The following is a 23,064-nucleotide window of genomic DNA, read 5'->3' on the forward strand; positions in this document are numbered from 1 at the left end:
CTAAAACTGACAAAAAGATTAGAAAAATAAGAATTTTTCAACATGGAATATACTCATAAAGACAGCAGAGAAAATAAGCTAATAGTAGTGAACTAAATGTGATAATTTTCCTGGGCATTATGGCTTTCTTTGTACCTGACTTTGTGAAATTAATATGGGAGGTATATTTTGGGAGGGGAAAACCTAACATTCATTCAAGTCAAATTCCCCTCTCTCCAATTTTCACAATCGGTAGCATACATGAATACTTTGTTGAAAACTGACTAAAGTTTAAAATAGCCATTAAATGTTAAATATGAATCACATTTGTTTAAAGTATCAAAACATCTTTAGGATATATCTAAACCCCAAACTATGCATACACTTGATTTTGTTTTAGTTGGATATTTTGATTTTCTGCTGGGATACCCACAAGCTCACTATTAAAATATTAAATATTAATTCCAGGCTAAATAAGATATGATTGTGCTATATATGAAGTTGCTGGAGAGGGTGGTAGAGGTTTAAGGAACTCAGATCATAGTGCACAGGAGGGACAGATTAACTTTTTTTTTAATTCCAGTGTAACTAACACAGTGTTATATTAGTTTCAGGTGTATAATATAGTGATTCAACAATTCTGTACATTACTCTGTACTCATCACGATAAGTGGACTCTTAATTCCCTTCACCTATTTCACCCATCTCCTCACCTACCTCTCCTCTAACAACCACAAGTTTGTTCTCTGTATTTAACAGTCTGGTTTTTTTGTCTCTTTATCTCTTTGCCCATTTGCTTTTGTTTCTTAAACTCCACATACGAATGAAATCATATGGTATTTGTCTTTCTCTGACTGCCTTATTTCACTTGGCATTACATCCTCTTGATCCATCCATGTTGTTACAAATGGCAAGGTTTCATTCTTTGTTATGCCTGAGTAATATTCCATTATATGTATGTGTATATATATGTATATGTGTATATATATATACACATATATGTGTATATGTGTATGTATATGTATATACATATACATACACACATATATATGCAATGTAAGATTACATATACATATGTACATATGTACATATACATACACACACACACACACACACACACACATATATATATATATATATGCCATGTAAGATTAACTTCTTACTCAAATAAAACAGCAGATAATTACTGATTGCCTACAACCTAAGATATAATTTTTTTTTGCCTTCAGAACGATGTTGTGATATAGTTGGGTAGATAAAAACATGTTGCAAGATGATTAGCAATATTACACAGTACAAGTAAATGGCAAGTAAATAATTATAAGAACTACAGCTTTGAAATATGAAGGGAGAAAACTCACTTCCATAGGTACTTAAGGTCACTGAAGAAGAGCTGGGAATTAAATACACAGAAAGAAAGGAAAAAACAAGACCCAAAATATAGGGGAAAATTGTTTAATGGAAAACTATGCATTATCTACATATAGCATACATTTCTGATGATCTGATTCTAACCTTTCACTGTCTCTGAAGTATCTTACAACTCTGTAAATTATAAATAACTGGTGGCATGGTCAAATAATTCTTGTCTATAGACATGCAAATTCATAATTCCTTCAAGGTTTTTTATGGAACCTGACAATATAAATTCTCAAATTTATATGGAAAGTAAAGACTCAAGTATAGCCAAGATCCTTTAGAGAGGAAAGGGTGGGAGAACTTACTCTACTAGGTATCAAAACTTACTATAAAGCTATAATAGTAAGATATAGATACAGGAATTTTTTAAAAATTGAACTGAATAGAATAGAGAGATTAAAAATTAAGCCTGTGCATATAAGACACTATAGATATGGAGAAAGGAAAGAGTACTGAACAAATGGTCTGGGAAAATTCATTACTCAAATAGAAAAAAAATTAAAATTGGATCTTCACCTCCCAATAGACACAAAAATCAAATCCAAATCAATTAAAGAGTCAGGTGTGAAAGGCAAATCCAAAATCCATATTTTTTTACAAAACAATATAGGAGAATATTTTTATGATCTAAGATACATGAAGATTTCTTAAACAAGACAAAATTTGAGACGTGAAGAAAAGATTAATGAATGACATGTTAAAATGAAAAACTTTCATTCATGAGAAGACATCACAAAAAGAATGAAAAACAGAGGGGTGCCTGGGTGGCTCAGTCGGTTGAGCATCTAACTCCTGGTTTTGGCTCAGGTCAAAGTATTCACATAGGCTACCAATTGTGAAAATTGGAGAGGGGCATTTGACTTAGGAATGAGTGATGTTAGGTTTTCCCCTCCCAAAATACACCTCCCATATTAAGTTCATGGGTTCAAACCCCATATATGGGGTTCTGCGCTAGCAGTGTGGAGCCTGCTTGAGATTCTTTCTCCCTCTCCCTCTTTCTCTGCCCCTTCCCTGCCTGTGCTCGCTCTCTTTCTCAAAATAAATAAATAAGCTTTAAAAAAACAGAATGAAATACAAAACTGGGAGAGCACAAGCCAGTGGAACACAATTAAAAGCCTAGAAACAAACCCATTCCATATGAGAATTGTTAATGCAATGGAGGGGTCATCATACTGAGTGGGAAAACCATGTATTAATATTAGCATCACCAGTCACTGCTGGGATCACATACAGTTTTAGAAGTGGGCACAGTAGAAAATAGAACTAAAACCATTAAGCTTTATTAAGATATAATTAATGAAACTAGTAATTATTAAAAAAAACTAAATGGTACTATGAATGGGACAACCTAATATAATAAACATAAAAATTCTTTTATTATTTTAATTCAATTCCAGTTAAAATCTCAGTAAGATTTTGGGGGAAACTTAGCAAATTTATTAAGAAAACTACCATGCATGACTAAGACAATTTTGAAAAAATACAAGACAAAGGAAAGAGCTTGCCCTATCAGGTAATAAAATATATCAGAAAGTATTATCTTACAACTCTAAGTTATCACCTGTGTTATCTGTGCTAAGTTCTTTAATTTTAGATAAGGAAATCCTACAGACTCAGTTATTTATCTAAACGTAGTCTTTCTCTTCCAGATTTTTCCAGTCTAATTTATCAATTTGACTCCTTATCTTGTTTTCATTATTCTTTGTGGATTTCATTAGTTTCCTTCTTCGGGGTGAATCTCTTTCCAATAGCATTAAAAGCCCTCTTCTGATCCAGTCTCTGTTTGGACTTTGGAACTATTCTACAACAAGGTATAACTTTCTAATTAACTATACTTTTAAATGTCATAAATTCTTAAAATACTGACTCTGCTTACCTGAGAATATGGAATGAGGGTTTCGAACTGTTGATGAAGTTCCAGTAGCTGAATTAATTCTGCATTTTTTTTTGCTTTTTCCTTAATTAAATCAATGTAATTTTCAGGACTTTCTGCAAATAAATATGCAGCATCTCTGGTATTAAAAGTGTAATACTTTTCTTTATATTTCAAAATTCCAATTGCTGCATTTCCTGAAAATTAAGAAAAGGAAATGAATGAGATATAAAATAGTAAGTGATTCTATGTTTGTAATACATCCATAGAATCATCCCCTACATACTGCATATTTAACATATGACTTATGCATATTTAACATGTTTTCATTTTGTTAAAATGCTACAATTAGCAATTTTAAATTATACATTTTGTTAAATTCTATTTTATGTGAAATTCATATTAAATTAATTTTAACGAATGGTTTTATGTAAAAATTATTTTACTATACAGATCTAAAATGTTTGAAAATGTTTTATGAGAAGGCACGTAGTCATCTCGTGGTTTCAAATCTCCTTTAACTAAACTAACTACTACAAGCATTGTTTTAAAAATAATTCTATAAAAACTACAAAAATGGGACAACTTACCCAAAATACATTTCCTTTTTTTTTTCAAGATTTTCACTTTTAAGTAATCTCTACACCCAACATGGGGCTCAAACTCATGACCCCAAGATCAAGAGCTGCATGCTCCACCGACCAAGCCAACCAGGCATCCCCAAAATACAAGTCTCTATGTTAGAAAGTATTTCCCACTGTGAACAGATACTACAAAAATAAGGGTTATTAAATATCCACATAGTTGGTGGGAATTATATATGAAACAATAGTACTGCCTTATTTATTTTTTCATTTGTTCAACAAAATGTATTGGCCCTATTACTGGCACTAAGGAAATAAAAACAAAATTGCTGCTCTCAACAAATCAACAAATATACCATAGGCCAGAGAGTACTGCAAAAAAAGGTTAAAAATAAAGCCAAGGGGCACCTGGCCAGTTAAGTGTCCGATTCTTGATTTCAGCTCAAGTCACGATCTCAGGTCATGAGATTTGAGTCCCGCATTGGGTTCCGCGCTGGGTGTGGAGCCTGCTTAAGATTCATTCCCCGCCCCCCTCAAAAAAAATAAATAAGCTTGTTAAACACATAATAAAAGGAAGAAGGGTGTGGTTGATATTTTAAATTGGGTGATCTAGGAATGCTAAATAAAATGAAGGAGGAAGGTATGTAGCTATCTGGGGGATAGACAGAGTTTTCCAAGTAGAGGGAATAAATAGCAAGCATAAAGGCTCTGAGGTGAAAATGGGCTTGAGATGTTCAAGAACAACAAGAAAGCCAGTGAGGCTTGAGTAGGCAAGGGAAAGTGATTGGCAATAAAACCGGTGTAGTCATTGAAAAGGATCCTAACTAGTTAGTAAGCCTTGGGATTTAAGTCATGTGGTCTGTAGTCCTGAATGGAAGGAGAAAAGTCCTACAGAATTCCTCTGAGTTAGTGCAGTTTGCTGCTGCCCAGAAAATAATGTAGCAAACAGAAATAATGTAGTGAACAAAGTAGTCAGGGCTAGCTTATTCAGAGAGGGTTCTGAAACCCATAGCCCCACAAGCTCTTCTACTTTCCTATTTCTCTCTCTTTATTAGAATCCCAGATAGTGGAAGCTTGAAGGGGCCAAACAGACCTCCTAGACTAGAAGCCAGGCTCTCCTGAACCTTAGCCCATAGCTTTTTCAATTATATCATGCTACCTCTGTCATCACCCTACAGCTATGGTTCTTTGCGTTTGTGTCTCTTGTGACTCCCTTCCTTTCTTATTTGTGATGGATGGATGGATGGATGGATGGGAAGAAGGAAGGAAGAAGGAAAGAAGGAAGGAGGGGGAAAGAAAAGGAAAAGAGAAGAGAAGGAAAGGAAGAAACCATCTATATTCCATCACTTCTTACTTCTTCACGGCTTTTGATTGTTACCCCCCCCCACCCCCACCAGTATCACTGACCCTCATGGGGCCTCAGAATACTATTCTCTCAGCTCCCTATGGTAAACCTCTTACTTCCATTATGAAAAATCTAATACCATAAAAAATGAGTCAGGGGCATCTTGGTGGCTCAGTCAGTTGAAGAGTCCAATTCTTGGTTTTGGCTCAGGTCATGATCTCACAGCTCGTGAGTTCGAGCCCTGCATTGGGCTCTGTGCTGACAATACAAGAGCCTGTTTAGAATTCTCTCTCTCACCTTCTCTCTCTGCCCCTCCCCTCACATGCACTCTCTTTCTCTCTCTCAAAAATAAACTTAAAAAAAAGTCAGTATGCATGTTCTCTAGCCTGTATGTAGTTCCTATAATTCTTTCTAATAAAAAAAGTAATATCCAACTACGAAATATAACAAAAGAAATGACAAAGAAAGAAGAAAAGGAAAAAAGAGGTTAATGGTGTAAGGTAAATCAGAAATCATTTTGTCCAACTGTTTTCATTCTAGCCCTAGCTGACTTTTTATTTCCAATTCACACAGCACTTTTTGGATAATAATTTATTTCACCTCAATTTCTGACTTACTCTTTGTTAGGGGAGAAGCTCTAGTAATATATACAGAGAGATTTTATTTGATAAAATATTGGCCATTTCCTTAGGTGGATCTGACTTATACAGAAATCCTGATCTATGTTAATAGAACACAACCATAAAGCAACAGAGTATTTTTTTAATCAACATAATCAGCCAAATTAGTGTTGCTCTTTCAACTAATTACTTTGGAAGATGATCTATTTTAGTAACGCCATGTGAATTTCTGGAGTCCCTCATTGGCCATATGAGTCATCCCTCTTTTATGATAATGTAGCATCCAGATTTCATTATATACACATTCTATCACTTATTTGTTTTCGTTTCTAAATGTGGAAGCTTCATGAATTTGCATGTCATCCTTGCGCAGGGGCCATGCTGATCTTCTCTGTATTGCTCTGATTTTAGTACATATGCTGCCGAAGCGAGCACCTCACTTATCATTTGTGTGTAATTCTTGCTTATGTCAGTCTGTGAGCACTTCAAAGATGAAGATTTTGGTCTGGATCATCTTTGTGGCTCCTTTCCTAGTTCACTGTCAGATCCCATAAAGTTTTAAAAAATGATAAGTGAAAAAAAAATGAATAAGTAAGTGACAAGGACGGCTTTATTTAAAGAAAAAATGGGAAGTCAAAGCAATATCATTTCCCACAATATACCTGGAAGAAGAAGACCATCTGTTGTAGCAAATGTATAAGCACAAAATCCTCGATACTGAATTAACAATTTATCAAAATTGGCCGTTGTTTCTGGGAAAAGCCATTCTTGTTTTCTGAAATCCACCGGACGTACTCTATCTTCTAAAATAAAAGAGGACAAGAAAAACTTCAGTCAAGGAGAAGAGTAAACAACCCAAGAAAATAAGCAGAAAAGACTGGCTGTTGTGTGACTAAAATAGAGAGAGATCAACTTCATTCAAGACTGTATGGCTCTTCATAATACACTAGGTGGGCAAATTCTTTAAATGTGATGCTCCTATACTAGGACTATTGTTTCCTGAAACAGCTGAGAATGTTCTGAGCAGAAAGCTTCAAGGAAATCTCTCTTATTAATTTAATTTTGATAACAAGGTGCACAATCTTTGTTCTTTACACTTTTAAAAATCCTTCCTAATGGTGGCTGGCTTACTTATTTACATGTGATAAACAAATAGTCCACATTTTCTACACAGACAAAAACACATATCTGTAAAACATTGATCCCAAAGGTTCTTAGCTTTGGCAATCCTACTATACTTCTGGGTCTGGCTCTACATCAAAACAGCAATACCACAAATGCCCTTGTGACTACAACTAGAAGTAAATGCATACTTTGGGGAAAATAAACCTTCCTTCTTTTTTCCTGATATGCCTGAAAGTCTCAAAACAGAGAGGAGATGTGGCAAGTGTTAATTAAATTCTTTTAGAAGAACATTCAGTCTCCCAATTCACTGGAGCAGTAACGTGATAAATAGCGTTCTGGTGAATAAAAAGTTGTGACATATAGTGGAAAATGACATGTTTAACTCCAAGAAGTAAACTGTCTTGCCAATAATGGTGAGTTTAATATCTACTGTTGAAGTAGTTTAATATTTACTGCTGAAGTGACTTTAACCTTTTTAAAAATTTTTTTTTAACATTTATTTATTTTTGAGAGAGATGAGAGCACGAGCCGGGAAGGGGCAGAGGGAGAGGGAGTTACAGAATTCGAAGCAGGCTCCAAGCTCTGAGTTGTCAGCACAGAGCCAGATGCGGGGCCCAAACCCACAAACTGTGAGACCATTACCTGAGCCGAAGTCAGACACTTAAACAACTGAGCCACCCAGACGCCCCTAAGTGACTTTAACTTTTTAATTTCACTTGGTATTTGTGTAGATATGCTGTTTTAATAAAATAAAATAAGTAGGAAAAACTTTAACTGGAAGGATGCTTTTCAGTCTTTCTCATTTAGTTTTCAAGTTTATTTTTTAAGTCTAGTAGTTGAAGAATGGAAATTACAACTTCATTTTTATTCTTCACTTATACAAAACTTGAATTTGTAAAAGAAATTTAGAGTAAATTATCAAATCTCATTTTCTGGAAAAAACTTTCTTTTTAGGCAACAATGCCCAGACTCTATTTTGGCATTTCTCAAGAACTTCACATTGTCTTTATTTTTTTTTTTTTTTAATTTTTTTTTTTCAACGTTTATTTATTTTTGGGACAGAGAGAGACAGAGCATGAACGGGGGAGGGGCAGAGAGAGAGGGAGACACAGAATCGGAAACAGGCTCCAGGCTCCGAGCCATCAGCCCAGAGCCTGACGCGGGGCTCGAACTCACGGACCGCGAGATCGTGACCTGGCTGAAGTCGGACGCTTAACCGACTGCGCCACCCAGGCGCCCCAAGAACTTCACATTGTCTTTAAGACAAAAGATACCAAAAAAAGTAAACAGCAGTTTGTTGATAAAGACAGCCTTCTTATAAGAATCAGTGCATCTCTTAAAGGGTCTAAAATAAGCTCAATTTTACAGGGATAAATTTCATTGATTTATAAATTTCAGCCTGAATCTGAGGTAGATATATGGCAAATGACATACTAAAGAAATAGAGCTCTAAATACGGCAAACATTAATATCTTCTCCTACTATAAATCAATAATAAGATCATTAAGACTACAACAGAAACACGTAAGCAAGGAAAATCATTGTTAACCAAAACCCTGACAATAACATTAAGAATGCTTATTATTGGGGGCACCTGGGTGGCTCAGTAGGTTAAGCAGCCGACTCTTGATTTCGGCTCAGATCATGACCTTGGCTCAGATCACGATCTCATGGTCTGTGAGATCGAGTCCTGCATTGGGCTCTGCACTTATAGTGTGGAACCTGCTTGGGATTCTCTCTCTTCCCCTCCCCACTTGCTGTCTCAAAATAAATAAATAAACATTAATTTTTTTTTTTTACAAAAGAATGCTTATTACTGGATAGTAAGGTACTTAGCTTACATATTTTCTGTTTCCTGCACTTTTCATAATGAACATTAGTACTCTTTTAATCAAGAAAGATGTTTAATACCTTATCAAAAGGATAGAGCATGAAAATTTTACTTTTTTTAAAAAACAAACTTTATGCTCAACATGGGGCTCTAACTCATGACCCCAAGATCAAGCGTTGGATGCTCCACTGACTGACCCAGCCAGGTGCCCCAAGCGTGAAAATTTTAAAAGAGTGCCTTTATTCTAGAGGCACTTTTAAGAGGAAGAGGAAGTCAAGGATGGTTTCTATTACCCATGTGTTCCTTCATCCTACACACATCAGTCTTCACAGTCAGCCCATCAAGAAGATTCTGCATTACTTTCTCAGGAAAGAGGAGTTCATGAGTACCCAAGAATGGCTCAAGGTGAGTTGTCAAATTACTGAGGACACTAATCAAAACAGTTTCATCCTGGAAGCTAGTCCACAGATCGGAAAGTGCAATGAAGATGGGCTGAAGAAGAGAAAAGAATGTTTAAAATGTAACTGTTTAATAAAATTACAAATCACTGTGCTCTTAAAAACAAAAACAAATTTGTGTTAGTAAAGAAATTCTTCCTGAAGACAAGTCAACGTCTTGTGAAGTTAAACAATAAAATCTACATAGCAATAGGATTCATAAATTATGAGAAAAAAAACTTGTATTTTATTTCAAACTATTCATGTTGGTGTGATTGTCATAAAGTTAATTTCCCCCCCCCCAAAAAGCCAAACACATCGATCACCTAAGAAAGATTTATGGCTGCTTGACCCCAAAAAGCCAAGAGGAAAACATCTTCTTTTTGTAAAAAAGCTAAATATGACTCATTACTATTAGATTTATCTGGTTCAATCATGATTAAAAGAACCTGAAAGTCTACAGATATATCTTGAGGCATATCTTGTGAGCTGCAAGTTAAAGATTTTAGATCAGTGAGATAAAAACTTTTTTTTTAATGTTTATATTATTTATTTTGGGGAGAGGCTGAGAGAGAGAGAGAGAGGGAGGGAGGGAGGGAGATTGGGGGAGGGGCAGAGAGAGAGGGAGAGAGAGAGAATCCCAAGCAGGCTCCGCATTGTCAGCACAGAGCCCGACACGGGGCTCAAACCCATGAACCATGAGATCATGGCCTGAGCAGAAATCAAGAGTCGGATATTTAACCTACTGAGCCACCCAGGTGCCATGAGATAAAACAATTTTTATTCATACTAAAGGTCACTGACTTATTGAATAAACATATACAGAAACTAATTAGGCCCTACTAAAAAGTAAAACAACTTAGCCTTTTGTTTCTTGGCTTTTAAAACCTAACATTGGGAATGGTTACACAAAATTGTCAAGGCCTCAAAATGCTCTATAAAATACTGCATGTGCACCCTACACCTCCTTTGGGCTACCAGATTTGCCCCTAAGATGGTGCAGATAATCAGAAAGTCGGTGTAAGTGCAGGCCTGGTAAACACAGGGATTATCCTCTGTCTCTTCATAAAGGACACAAGTCACATCACCCCTTGGCTGAAGGCAATCTCTAACCAGCCACTGTGAACGTGTTCTCAACACTGCATTACAGATTCGTTTTGTTGCCACAGCCCGTGCTGGTATTATGGCTATCATAATATATACCTGCATTTCCTTTAGTAGCAACTGTCTGCAGAGGGAAGTCCCGCATCCAACTTACACGGTTATTACAAAACAACCATAAAGAACAGGATCAACTTGTACAAAAATCAATATTATATTTTTAGTGATTAACTATAATTATGATTACTTATGATTCGATTGTATAGGACTCAAAGGTATATTCACTCTTAAGCAAGGTCAAAGTTGATGGCAAATACTTACAAAGACTTGTGATGTTGGGACAGCAGTCTTTGATTTTACAGTCATTTTTAATTGTTCCAGTTGGGCTCCTAACTGCTTTATCATCATTTCTACTTCTTGAGCACAGGTAATTATATCTGACTGTGAAGACAACATAATTTGCATTAATATTTTTATAACGTCACTAAAAAATTCATGTGTTTTAAGCCCTACCTGCTCCTTACATCCCCTGAAGTTAAGCACAATGGGAGCAGAAATTCTATTCTCCATGGTATCTGCAAACCAAGAACAGTGCTGGTGTGCCAACGGCACTCCAGAAATATTTGTTGGATAGGTGAATCTTTTGAAATACAATAGCTATAATTTTTTCCCAAAGGTATTCTTTTTCTCAAGGTATTCTTTGACAGGCAGTATAACTGCATTCCTGAGAAGGGGATCCTACGACACAGCTTTGTTCAGCTGTTATTTTCCCACTCCTTAATGATAAAATTAATGAGGTGTTCCTCTGAAAACAATTTTGATACCAAGATTTTTTAAAATTACATCCAAGAATGCAGACCATCTTAAAAATCACATCACTGAAAGAAAAACAATGTATTTCTGATATGACAATAGTAATCTGAAAATAAGGTATTAAATGCTGAATCTGAAATAATTACTAACATTTATTCTATGTGCTAAGCATCATAGTAAATACTTATAAGTACAAAAAGGAGGTAAGTATAAATAAGAAAACTAAGATGTAGACAGGTAAGTAAAGTGCCCAAGGATACACAGCTAATAAAGGGTGGAATCATGATTCTATTCCAGACCAATGGAGCCCAGAACCCAGCTCTTACCCATTATATTGTACTGCCTAAGATGTGACCAGAAATAGCGGTGGTATGGGTTTATCAGAACATTGTAAAAGAGTGACAGTTACTTGAAGAGAAAAAAAAAATGTATTTGAGTCTTCAAATATGAGCCTAAGTATATGCTTTACTAGACTATTTTTTTTAAGTTTATTTATTTTGAGAGAGAGACAGAGAGAGAAGGGAGTGCATTGTGCACACATGAGCAAAGGAGGGGCAGAGAGAGGGAGGAAGAGAGAGAATCCCAAGCCAGCTCCATGCTGTCAGCACAGAGTGAGAAGCGGGGTTCGATCTCACTGAACGTGAGATCATGAGCAGAGCAGAAATCAAGAGTCAGACCACCAGAATGAGCCACCCAGGAATCCCTACTAGACTATTTTTAATTGACAAAAATATTACTTCATTTAAAATATCAAATATTATTGTATTTCAACTAATGAAATATTTTATTCACAGATATTAACATGCATCCTGTTTTAATTTTACCTATACTTTTCTTTTTTTTTTTTTTAAATTTTTTTTTTCAACGTTTATTTATTTTTGGGACAGAGAGAGACAGAGCATGAACGGGGGAGGGGCAGAGAGAGAGGGAGACACAGAATCGGAAACAGGCTCCAGGCTCCGAGCCATCAGCCCAGAGCCTGACGCGGGGCTCGAACTCACGGACCGCGAGATCGTGACCTGGCTGAAGTCGGACGCTTAACCGACTGCGCCACCCAGGCGCCCCTACCTATACTTTTCTTTAAGCATCTCCTTCCCCTTGCTACATGCTCCATGTAATCCTATCTATCCCATCTAATAGGTCCCTTGCCTACCTCACAGAGTTTTCCCCCTTGTTTGTTAGTTTTGTTTTAGAAATCAAATATGAAGTGTGTCTGGGTGGCTCACTCAGTTAAGTGTCTGACTCTCAGTTTTGTCTCAGGTCATGATCTCACAGTTTCATGAGTTCAAGCCCCACGTCGGGTTCTACACTGACAGCATGGAGCCTACTTGAGATTCTCTCTCTCTCTCTCTCTCTCTCTCTCTGTCTCTCTCTCTCTCTCCCCCTCACTGTCTGACCCTCCCCACTCATGCTGTCTCTGTCTCTCTCAAAATAAATAAACTTAAAAATAAAAATAAAATATGAAAATGGGGTCCTTAAAGTCTCTTCAGATTTGTGCAACAGCAACAAGAAACAGAAATAATATGCTCTCCAAAGTAAAAGTTACATTCAATACATAACTTCATTAAATCTATAATTGAAAATACTCTAGACTTCCTCCCCAGAGTTATGTTTTCAGAGGACACCAACAGAGTAGGCATACAGAAATACTTGATTTTTCCTGATTATGACCTAAAACAATCACTCTGTTAACATTTTATCAAAAAGAACTTGTTCACAACTATGTGGAAGTTTTAGTGTAAAGTGGTCCTCACAAATAAGTAGAAAGATAGTCTGTGTTCATGGACGGGAAGAGTTAATATTGTTAAAATGTCCATACTACCCAAATCCATCTATAGATTTAGTGCAATTCCTATCAAAATTCCAGTGGCATTTTTCAAAGAAATAGAAAAACAATCCTCTAACTTGTATGGAGCCATAAAAGACCCCCATGAACCCAAGCAAGCTTGAGAAAGAAGAACAAAGCTGGAAGCATCATGCTTCCTAATTTCAAACTATACTGCAAAGCTATAATAATCAAAACAGTATGTTAGTGGCATAGAAACAGACACGTAGATCAACAGAATACAGAGCCCAGAAATAAACCCATCATATACGGTCAACTAATTTATGACAAAGAAAGCAATAATATACAATGTGGAAAGGACCGTCTCTTGAATAAATGGTGCTGGAAAAAATGGACAGCAACGTGCAGAAGAATGAAACATACAGAAAATCAAGTCATATTGGATTAAAGACATGAAATTTCTAGAAGAAAACATGGAGCAGTAAGCCTCTTGACATCAGTCTTGGTGATGATTTTTTTGATTTGACACCAGAAGCAAAAGAAACAAGAGCAAAAGTAAACAAGTGAGTCTATAACAAACCAAAAAGCTTCTATACAGCAAAGGAAACCCTCAACAAAATGGAAAGGCAACTTGCTGAATGGGATAAAATATTTGCAAGTCATATATCTGATAAGAGGTTAACATCCAAAGTATACAAAGAACTCCTATAAATAAACAGCAAAAACAGCAGCAGCAACAAGAACAACAAAACCCGAACAATCCAATTAACAAATGGCCAGAGGATCCAAATAACATTTTTCCAAAGAAGACATACAAATAGCCAACAGGTACCTGGAAAAATGCTTGACATCACTTACCATCAGGAAAAGGAAAATTAAAACCACAGTGAGGTATCACCTCACACCTATCAGTATCAAAAGACAAGTGGTAACAAGTGTCAGCAAAGATGTGGAGAAAAGCAAACCCTCATGCACTGTTGGTGGGGAAAATAAATTGGTGCAGCCACTATGAAAAATGGTATGAAGATTCTTCAAAAAATTGAAAATAGAACTACCACTGTAACCCCTATCAAAAAAACACCAGCATTCTTCACAGAGCTAGAACAAATAATCCTAAAATTTGTATGGAACCAGAAAAGACCCCAACTAGCCAAAGCAATCTTGAAAAAGAAAACCAAAACAGGAGGCATCACAATCCCAGACCTCTAACTGTATTATAAAGTTGTAATCATCAAGACAGTATGGTACTGGCACAAGAACAGACACTCAGATCAGTGGAACAGAAGAGAGAACTCAGAAATGGACCCACAAACATATGGCCAACTAATCTTTGACAAAGCAGAAAAGAATATCCAATGGAATAAAGACAGTCTCTTGAGCAAGTGGTGCTGGGAAAACTGGACAGCGACATGCAGAAGAATGAACCTGGACCACTTTCTTCACCATACACAAAAATAAACTCAAAATAAGACCTAAATGTAAGACAGGAAGCCATCAAAATCCTCGAGGAGAAAGCAGGCAAAAACCTTTTTGATCCTGGCTGCAGCAACTTCTTACTCAACATGTCTGCGGAGGCAAGGGAAACAAAAGCAAAAATCAACTACTGGGACCTCAATAAAATAAAACGCTTCTGCACAGCAAAGGAAACAATCAGCAGAACTAAAAGGCAATCAATGGGATGGGAGAAGATATTTGCAAATGACATATCAGATAAAGGGTCTGTATCCAAAATCTATAAAGAACTCCTCAAACTCAACACCCAAAAAACAAATAATCCAGCAAAGAAATGGGCAAAAGACATGAATAGACACTTCTCCAAAGAAGACATCCAGATGGCCAACCGACACATGAAAAAATGCTCAATATCACTCATCATCAGGGAAATACAAATCAAAACCACAGTGAGATAACACCTCACACCTGTCAGAATGGCTAACATTAACAACTAAGGCAACAAAAGATGTTGGCGAGGATGCAGAGAAAGAAGATCTCTTTTGCACTGCTGGTGGATCTGTGATTTTATCTTACTAGGAAGTTAACAGTTTAGTCTGCCTTAGTTTCATAAATGGTGTTAGGGCTGGTAGGAATGCAAACTGGTGCCACCACTCTGGAAAACAGTATAGAGGTTCCTCAAAAAATTAAAAATAGAACTACCCTACAACCTAGCAATTTCAGTACTAGGTATTCATTCAAGAGATACAGGTGTGCTGTTTCGAAGGGGCACATGCACCCCAATGTTTATAGCAGCACTATCGACAATAGCCAAAGTATGGAAAGAGTCCAAATGTCCATCAATGGATGAATGGATAAAGAAGATGTGGTATATATGTACAGTGGAGTATTATTCAACAATCAAAAAGCCATTTGCAACTATTTGGACAGACTGGAGGGTATTATGCTAAGTGAAATTAGTCAGTCAGAGAAAGACAAATATACGACTTCACTCATATGAGGACTTTAAGATACAAAACGTTAAAACAATGAACATAATGGAAGTAAAATTAATATAAAAACAGAGAGGGGGACCAAACCTAACAGACTCTTAAATATAGAAAACAAACAGAGGGTTGCTAGAGGGGTTTTGGGAGGGGGGATGGGCTAAATAGGTAAGGGACATTAAGGAAATTACTCCTGAAATCATGCTAACTAACTTGGGTGTAAATTAAAAAATAAATTAATTTTAAAATAAATAAATAAACTTAAAAAATGCAAAAAAAAAAATTAAACTACCATATGATCGATCTAGCAATTCCACTTCTCAGTATATGTCCAAAGGACATAGGCACCCCCATGTTCATTGCAGCATTATTTACAATAGTCAAGACATGGAAGCAACCTAAGTGACCATTGATGGATGAACAGATAAAGAAAATATGGCATATACATATGGGTGTGTGTACACACAGAGACACAGACACACACACGCACACACACACACGCACACACGCACACACACACTGGAATATTATTCGGTCACAAAAAAAAAAAAGAGGGAAACCCTGCCCATTGTGACAACATTGAGGGCATTATGGGCATTATGCTAAGTGATATAAGTCAGAGAGAGAAAGACAAATATTGTATGATCTTATAGGTGGGATCTACAAAAATAAAAATAAAAAGTAATTTTTTAAATACAGAGAACAGACTAGTAGTTACCATAGGCAGGGGGTGGGCCGTGGGTGAAATGGGTGAAGGAGATCAGAAAGTACAAACTTATTTGTAAGATAAGTCCTGGGGATATAATGTAACAATATGGTGACTATAGCTAATAATACTGTATCCTATGTTTGAAAGTTGCAGAGAGTAAATCTTAAAACTTCTCATCACAAGAAAAAGGTTTTTGTAACTATGTGTGGTGAAGGATGTCACTTATTGTGGTAGTCAATTTGCAATATACACATACACTATGTGTATGTTGTAAATCACTATGTTGTAAAACTGAAACCAATACATGTTATGTGTCAATTATATTTCAATTTAAAAAGCCAGTTTCACTTAAGAATATCTTTGACAATGCACAGGGCACCTGGGTGTCTCAGTTGGTTAAGTGACCGACTTTGCCTCAGGTCATGATCTCATGGCAGCTCATAAAGTTCAAGCCCAGCCTTGGGCTCTCTGCTGAGAGCTCAGAGCCTGGAGCCTGCTTCTGATTCTAGATCTTCCTCTCTCGCTGCCCCTCCCCTACTGTTGCTCGCACATGCACTCTCTCTCAAAAACAAACATTTAAAGAAGTTTTTAAAAAGAATATCTTTGATGATGCAGTAAAAAGTATTAATTTTACTAAATCTTGATCCATAAGTACAAGCAAGCTTTTTAACAATCAGTGAGATGGGATGGGAAGTACATATAAAACACATATGCTGGATATTAAAATGCATAGTTCTCTCAAGGAAAACATTTACTGATTGAATTTTGAGCTGAACTACCATCTTTGCTCCCCGCAGAACATGATTTTTACTTGAAGAGCAATTGACTGACAAACTATGACTTTTGAGCCTTAGCTATTTGGCAGATATTTTCCTGAAATAAATGAAATGGGTCTGTCACTTCAGGAAAACAAGAGCTCTGGTTGCCAAAGATAAATTTTGCATTGTGAAACACTTGTATCTGACACCATGAAGTTGACAGCATCCTAACACTTAAACATATTTCTCATGAGACTGTTGGTGAAAAAAAATAATAATAAAATTTGTCCTCTAGGAATGCTATCGCTTTTTAAAAATTTTTTGTTCAGGGGCACCTGGGTGGCTCGGTTGGTTAAGCGTCCGACTTCAGCTCAGGTCATGATCTCACGGTCCATGAGTTCGAGCCCCGCGTTGGGCTCTGTGCTGACAGCTCAGAGCCTGGAGCCTGTTTCACATTCTGTGTCTCCCTCTCTCTCTGCCCCTCCCCTGTTCATGCTCTGTCTCAAAAATAAATAAATGTTAAAAAAAATTTTTTTTTTAAATTTTTGTTCATAATGAGTCAAAAAACTGCTTTGGAAAAGCATATGATGCCAGCATGCTTCTTCCCCACTCTTTTTTTTTTTTTTTTTATAAGAGACAGCATCTCGAGCGGACAGCATCCACTCTCGAGCAGAGGAGGGGCAGAGGGATAGAGAGAGAAAATCTCAAGCAGGCTCCACGCTCAATGTGGAGCCAGAAACGCTGCTAAATCCCACAACCCTGGAATCATGACCTGAGCTGAAATCAAGAGTTGTACGCTCAACTGACTGAGCCACCCAGATAGCCCTTCCTTTTAAAAGCCACCCAGTCCCTTTTAATTTTTAACCCCTTCCTTTAAAAGCCACCCAGTCCCTTTTAATTAATAAATTCCTCATAATTTGTTCCTTTTAATTAATAAATTCCTCATAATTTGTTCCATGGACATTTTCAACAAGTCTAAAACAAACATAAATTCCACCTACCTGATTTTTTTTTTTTTTTTACTGGCATTATCAGGAAAAAATCAAGAAGTCTAATGTTGTCTACTCTGGGAATAGGCCCTGTGAACATAGCTTAGGGAGAAGAAATCTACTAAAGTCTTGACTTACACATTTTACGAATGTTACATGTGAAATGCAGCATTTACTTGCACCATAACAATGAGTGGCTTTCTCTGGTGACTGCCTTGCACTTCAGAGCCCCACAGAGGATGGAATTCTGTTCCCTCAGCTAAGATAGCCAACAAGACTGTGATCACCCCTCCCTCGTCTCTTTCAGAATATCTGAATTTGTTGCAGGGCCTGGGTGGCTCAGTCAGTTAAGTGTCCGACTTCAGCTCCGGTCATGATCTTGCCGCCGTTGAGTTCAAGCCTTGCAACAGGCTCTGTGCTGACAGCTCGAAGCCTGGAACCTGCTTCTGCTTCAGACCCTGTGTCTCCCTCTCTCTCTGCCCCTCCCCAACTCACACTGTGTCTCTCTCTGTCTCTCAAAAATGAATAAACGTTAAAGAAATGTAAAAAAGAAGAATATCTGAATTTGTTTCCTGAAGCAAATAAAATCCTAATAGAAAATAAAATAACTCACTACCTTACCCAGGCTATAATTAAATTTTTTAAATGAATGTTTACATAAACTTTATGTAATATTGGCAAAAAAAAAGTTTAAAATCAAATTCAAACCTTCAAAAAGTTATATTAATACATCCTTTCAAATAATGTGACTTTAGAAAATAATATTCACAGATTTCATAGATAGGAAAAATTCTCAGCTCAACATAAACTGACATATTTTATAACCCACAGATAATACCGATTAAACCTATATCCATTCTATAACAAGCAACCTTAACTGTAACTCAGGTAGATTGATGGGAGAAAATTGGATATTTAAAAACAAAACAACAAAAACACCGATTAAGCCAAGAAGAGTCAGATGATTAAGAGAACTCATTCTGACCCTGACTAAAGTTAGCATAAAACAGTCACAAAGAGTGGGGACACCAGAAAGTTAACTTTCTCAATAGAGTAAGCAGCAAAGGGCTTAGACCTGAGATACTGTCTAGAAACATAAGAGCTCTTCAGTTTGTTCTCCTCCAGAAATAAAATCAGAGCCATTCTGCTTAAGTCCTAACAACAATGATGGTGGCAATAATAAACATTATCTGGGGCCCCTGGGTAGCTCAGTTGGTTAAGCAACTGACTTTGGCTCAGGTCATGATCTCACAGTTCATGGGTTCAAGCCCCATGTCGGGCTCTGTGCTGACAGTTCAGAGCCTGGAGCTGCTTCGGATTCTATGTCTCCCTCTCTCTCTGCCCCTCCCCTGCTTGTGCTCTTTCTCTCTGTCTCAAAAATAAATAAACATTAAAAAATTTTAAAAATAATAATAAACATTAGCAGCAACAGCAATTTGTTGAGCGCATAACTATGTGCCGGGCACTGTTCTACCTTACTTGTATACTGAAGACTATCAATAATCCCACTTTATAGATGTGGAAACCAAGACAGAGAAGTTAAGCAATTTCCTCAAAGACACGGATTGAGTAAGTGGCAAAGTCAGGATTAGAACACAAGCATTCTAGTTGCAGAGGCCACACTCATTGCTTATATACTCTACTCACTGTCCCTCTAGCTCTGAGGATGAAAACAACAATGAGACTTTCAGACTGGAAATTAGCTGAGCATGATCCACAAATGAAAGCTCTGAGAAGATGCTACATAATGGATGACATTCTCGACAACATCCTTACATTATGTGTGACAGTTTCTGAAGGTTCTTTCTTATGGTATCCCTTCCAAACACAGATGATGAAGTCAATGTGAGATTCTTAATCCTACAGATCTACGTGTACTTCAAGATAAACTGATTACAAAATCCTCTCAGTATCTGACTATCTAGATAAGGCTGATAGCCACAAGTCAATGTTAGAGGAACATCCACCAAAGAATAATTTGGTTTAGGGGCGCCTGGGTGACTCAGTCGAGCATTCAACTTCAGCTCAGGTCATGGTCTCATGGTTCATGGGTTCGAGCCCCTCATCAGGCTCTCTGCTGTAAGGAGCCTGCTTCAAATCTTCTATCCACCCCTCTCTCTGCCCCTTCCTCTCTTTCTCTCTCTCTTTCAAAAATAAACATTAAAAAATGATTCTAAACCATTAGAATAGCTGATTTACAATCCTCATCTCTGAAGGCAATTAGATAGTTGCCCAGTTGTGAGGACCACAACCTAGTTTCTTGCCATGAAGTCATGTCATCTGGATGTCTTTCTTTCTATTCCCTACAGTGAAGGTAAGGAGAAAAGATAGATCAAGTGCATCCAGAAGGAGTATCAAGTCATCAAGATACGAATTAAAAACACATCCTGTTCTGTCCTTCAAGACACTGGTATTCACTCATATGAAAGACAGTTCACTGACCCTGAGTCTCAGTTATTGGAAAGTAGACATTGTGTAAAGGTAAACAGTGACCAGTGGGATGAATGTGTTAATTAACTCAATGGAAGAAACATTTTCACAATGTATACATACATCAAATCATCACATTGTACATTTTTAATATCTTACAGTGTTGTCAATTATGTCTCAATAAAGCTAAAAACAAAAACAAACAAACAAAAAACATCGACTGGTAGGAACACAGCTCACTGTCAAGATGCAGTTAACAAACTGTGTCCCCTAGAACCCTAGGGTGGAATGGGGATGTTCCTTGGTGAAAAGGTCCCTCAATCCTTTCACCTAGATACCTGTTTTATACTTTTAGGGTTCTGAGTAAAATTGTATCTGAATGTGCTCTGCCACTTTTTAAAAAAAGTTTAAAATTACCACTTTACCGTATTTTCCAACTATATGGGGTTACTGTCTGGCTTGTTCAGTAGATCTAAAAATACTAGAAATAGGGATGCCTGGGTGGCTCAGTCAGTTAGGCATCCAACTTCAGCTCAGGTCATGATCTCATAGTTTGTGAGTTCGAGCCCTGCATCAGGCTTTCTGCTGTCAGCACAGAGCCTGCTTTGGATCCTCTGTCTGTCTGTCTGTCTCCCTCTGCCCCTCCCCTGCTCACTCGTGTGTGTGTGTGTGTGTGTGTGTGTGTGTGTGTGTGTGTGTGTGTGCGCGCGCGCGCATGCACATGCGCGCTCTCAAAAATAAACATGAAAAAATACTTTAAAAATAAAAATATTAGCAATAAAAATCTTTTCAACCAATTTTTGCAAGAACGATTACATAAAAATTATTTGGCCAACTACCTGCCAAAATGTACATTAGATACTTGCTTTGCATGAAAACAATACAGTATTACTTACATACACACACACACCCCTCTGCTTAACTACAGCATGCTAACAATCATTCCACTGAGCAACAGAGACAATCAACAACTACACAAATCAATTCCTATCAATATTTTTCATTAAAATAAAAATCCAGGGGCGCCTGGGTGGCGCAGTCGGTTAAGCGTCCGACTTCAGCCAGGTCATGATCTCGCGGTCCCCGAGTTCGAGCCCCGTGTCAGGCTCTGGGCTGATGGCTCGGAGCCTGGAGCCTGTTTCCGATTCTGTGTCTCCCTCTCTCTCTGCCCCTCCCCCGTTCATGCTCTGTCTCTCTCTGTCCCAAAAATAAATAAACGTTGAAAAAAAAAATTTTAAATAAAAATCCAGCTTCCCCATTTCTATTTTAGCTCTCAGCCCAACATATGCAATATAAACCGAGCAGTTATTAAGACTGTCTCCTGTATCAGTAACCTGATTCTACCTTTTGTTTAATATATATTAAACAATATATATAAATATTTTTAATGTTTATGCCCATAATACATAAAGTAGTTGCATTCTATGGAAAAGGCCGGATCTTATGACATTAACTCACCAAAATGATCTGAAGGAAGGTCTCATATTGCCGCATATTATACAGTGCTTCTTTTAACATATATGGCTGAAGTTCCATACTCAAGAGTGGGTTCTTTGCTACTGTCTCAAGGATGGCTGTGTAGCGGTATGCCTGGTCCTGGGCAATCTGAAGTTGGGAATCGATGTGTTGAGTGGTGGCTGGGATTGCTTCCTGTAGAATAGCTGGCACTGTTTTTAAAAGTATATTGAGAGACATGAAAGAATCTACAAAGAAGAAGCCTACAAAGTGGTCGCATTTTGAGCATTAAATTTAGTAGTTTTTTTTCTTAACCAAATTAATAATAAGAAGGTATATATTTCATATATTTCTCCCTACACCATGAAATAAAGAACTGGGCGGGGGGTGTGGGGGGGGAGTTAAATCTGTCCAAACAAAAGACATTGTAGAGCAGATCAGCTTTTGCCACTAAAATATAGAAGAATCTAAAGAATAGACAGGCTTTGGTATTATGTGCTACCGATCATGTACCTCTAGAAAAGGCATATTTTGTTAAAAAAAAAAGAAAGGGGGGGGAAGTATGTGACTTAAGAGACTCATCAAGATATTGGGGCACTGGGTGGCTTAGTCAGTTAAGCATATGACTTCAGCTCGTGGGTTCAAGCCCCACATCAGGTTCTGTGCTGACAGATCAGAGCATAGAGCCTGCTTCAAATTCTGTGTCTCTCTTTCTCTCTGCCTCTCCCCCACTCACACTCTGTCTCTCTCTCTCTCAAAAATAAACAAACATTAAAATAAAAAAAAAAGGAAACTCATCAGGATACCGAAAAAAACAGAACAGTCTAGCAAGATAAGGAACTTTATAAAGAATGGGAACTTGACTTTCTAGAACAGTTTTTAAAACAGAAAAACTGACCCTGTTATACTAGATAAGTGATCTGGTAAAAAGATACTAACATCTTCTCAGTGGGCCTACATGTATATCAAATTCATAAGGAAGTTCCTTCTACTGAGTACCCTAATCAAGTATTTCATGAGTGCTTTCAAACTTACAGATGGTGAGTGCATTAAGTATGTAACAGCACAGTAAATGCTTCTGGATTTGCAGATTTGCAAATATCTCCTCTTATACCTTTGCATTCTGTTAATTGCATCAGCCACTGTTTTCAGGGTGATTTTTATTTTTTTAATTGGTTATTTGACTTGGAATAAAGAACACAGAGCCCATTGAATTAAGGAGGCTGGCCTCGAGGCAGGCTCCTCATTCCTTCTACTGATTCACTCTCCCCCACTAGCTTCGTGGTTTATAATACTGCAAGTCTTGCCCCAGAAAAACAAAAAATTACCATCCATTATTAAAGTAGTTGTGCCTAAGGTAGAGTCAAAACTG

At 37.2% G+C, this 23,064-nt stretch overlaps 1 protein-coding gene and 1 non-coding gene across 2 annotated transcripts in view; both read right to left on the reverse strand.

Moving 5' to 3' along the window:
- Positions 1 to 23,064, reverse strand: part of CFAP206 (cilia and flagella associated protein 206) — a 42,638-nt gene that overhangs the window by 10,699 nt on the left and 8,875 nt on the right. The window contains exons 7-11 of the mRNA XM_047101473.1: positions 21,696 to 21,904; positions 10,636 to 10,755; positions 9,070 to 9,268; positions 6,483 to 6,623; positions 3,275 to 3,468 (exon numbers count right to left, since the gene is read on the reverse strand). Of these exons, the coding sequence (XP_046957429.1) occupies positions 3,275 to 3,468; positions 6,483 to 6,623; positions 9,070 to 9,268; positions 10,636 to 10,755; positions 21,696 to 21,904 (863 nt within the window). The remainder of the gene's footprint in view (positions 1 to 3,274; positions 3,469 to 6,482; positions 6,624 to 9,069; positions 9,269 to 10,635; positions 10,756 to 21,695; positions 21,905 to 23,064) is intronic.
- On the reverse strand, positions 6,149 to 6,255 carry LOC124529451 (U6 spliceosomal RNA). The gene has a single exon (XR_006966348.1). It is a non-coding gene; the product is annotated as a U6 spliceosomal RNA (small nuclear RNA).

The sequence above is a fragment of the Lynx rufus genome, unplaced genomic scaffold, assembly GCF_022079265.1.
Source record: "Lynx rufus isolate CCGP_SWC_20201006 ecotype Redwood Valley unplaced genomic scaffold, mLynRuf1.p SCAF_6, whole genome shotgun sequence".
Classification (NCBI taxonomy): domain Eukaryota; kingdom Metazoa; phylum Chordata; class Mammalia; order Carnivora; family Felidae; genus Lynx; species Lynx rufus.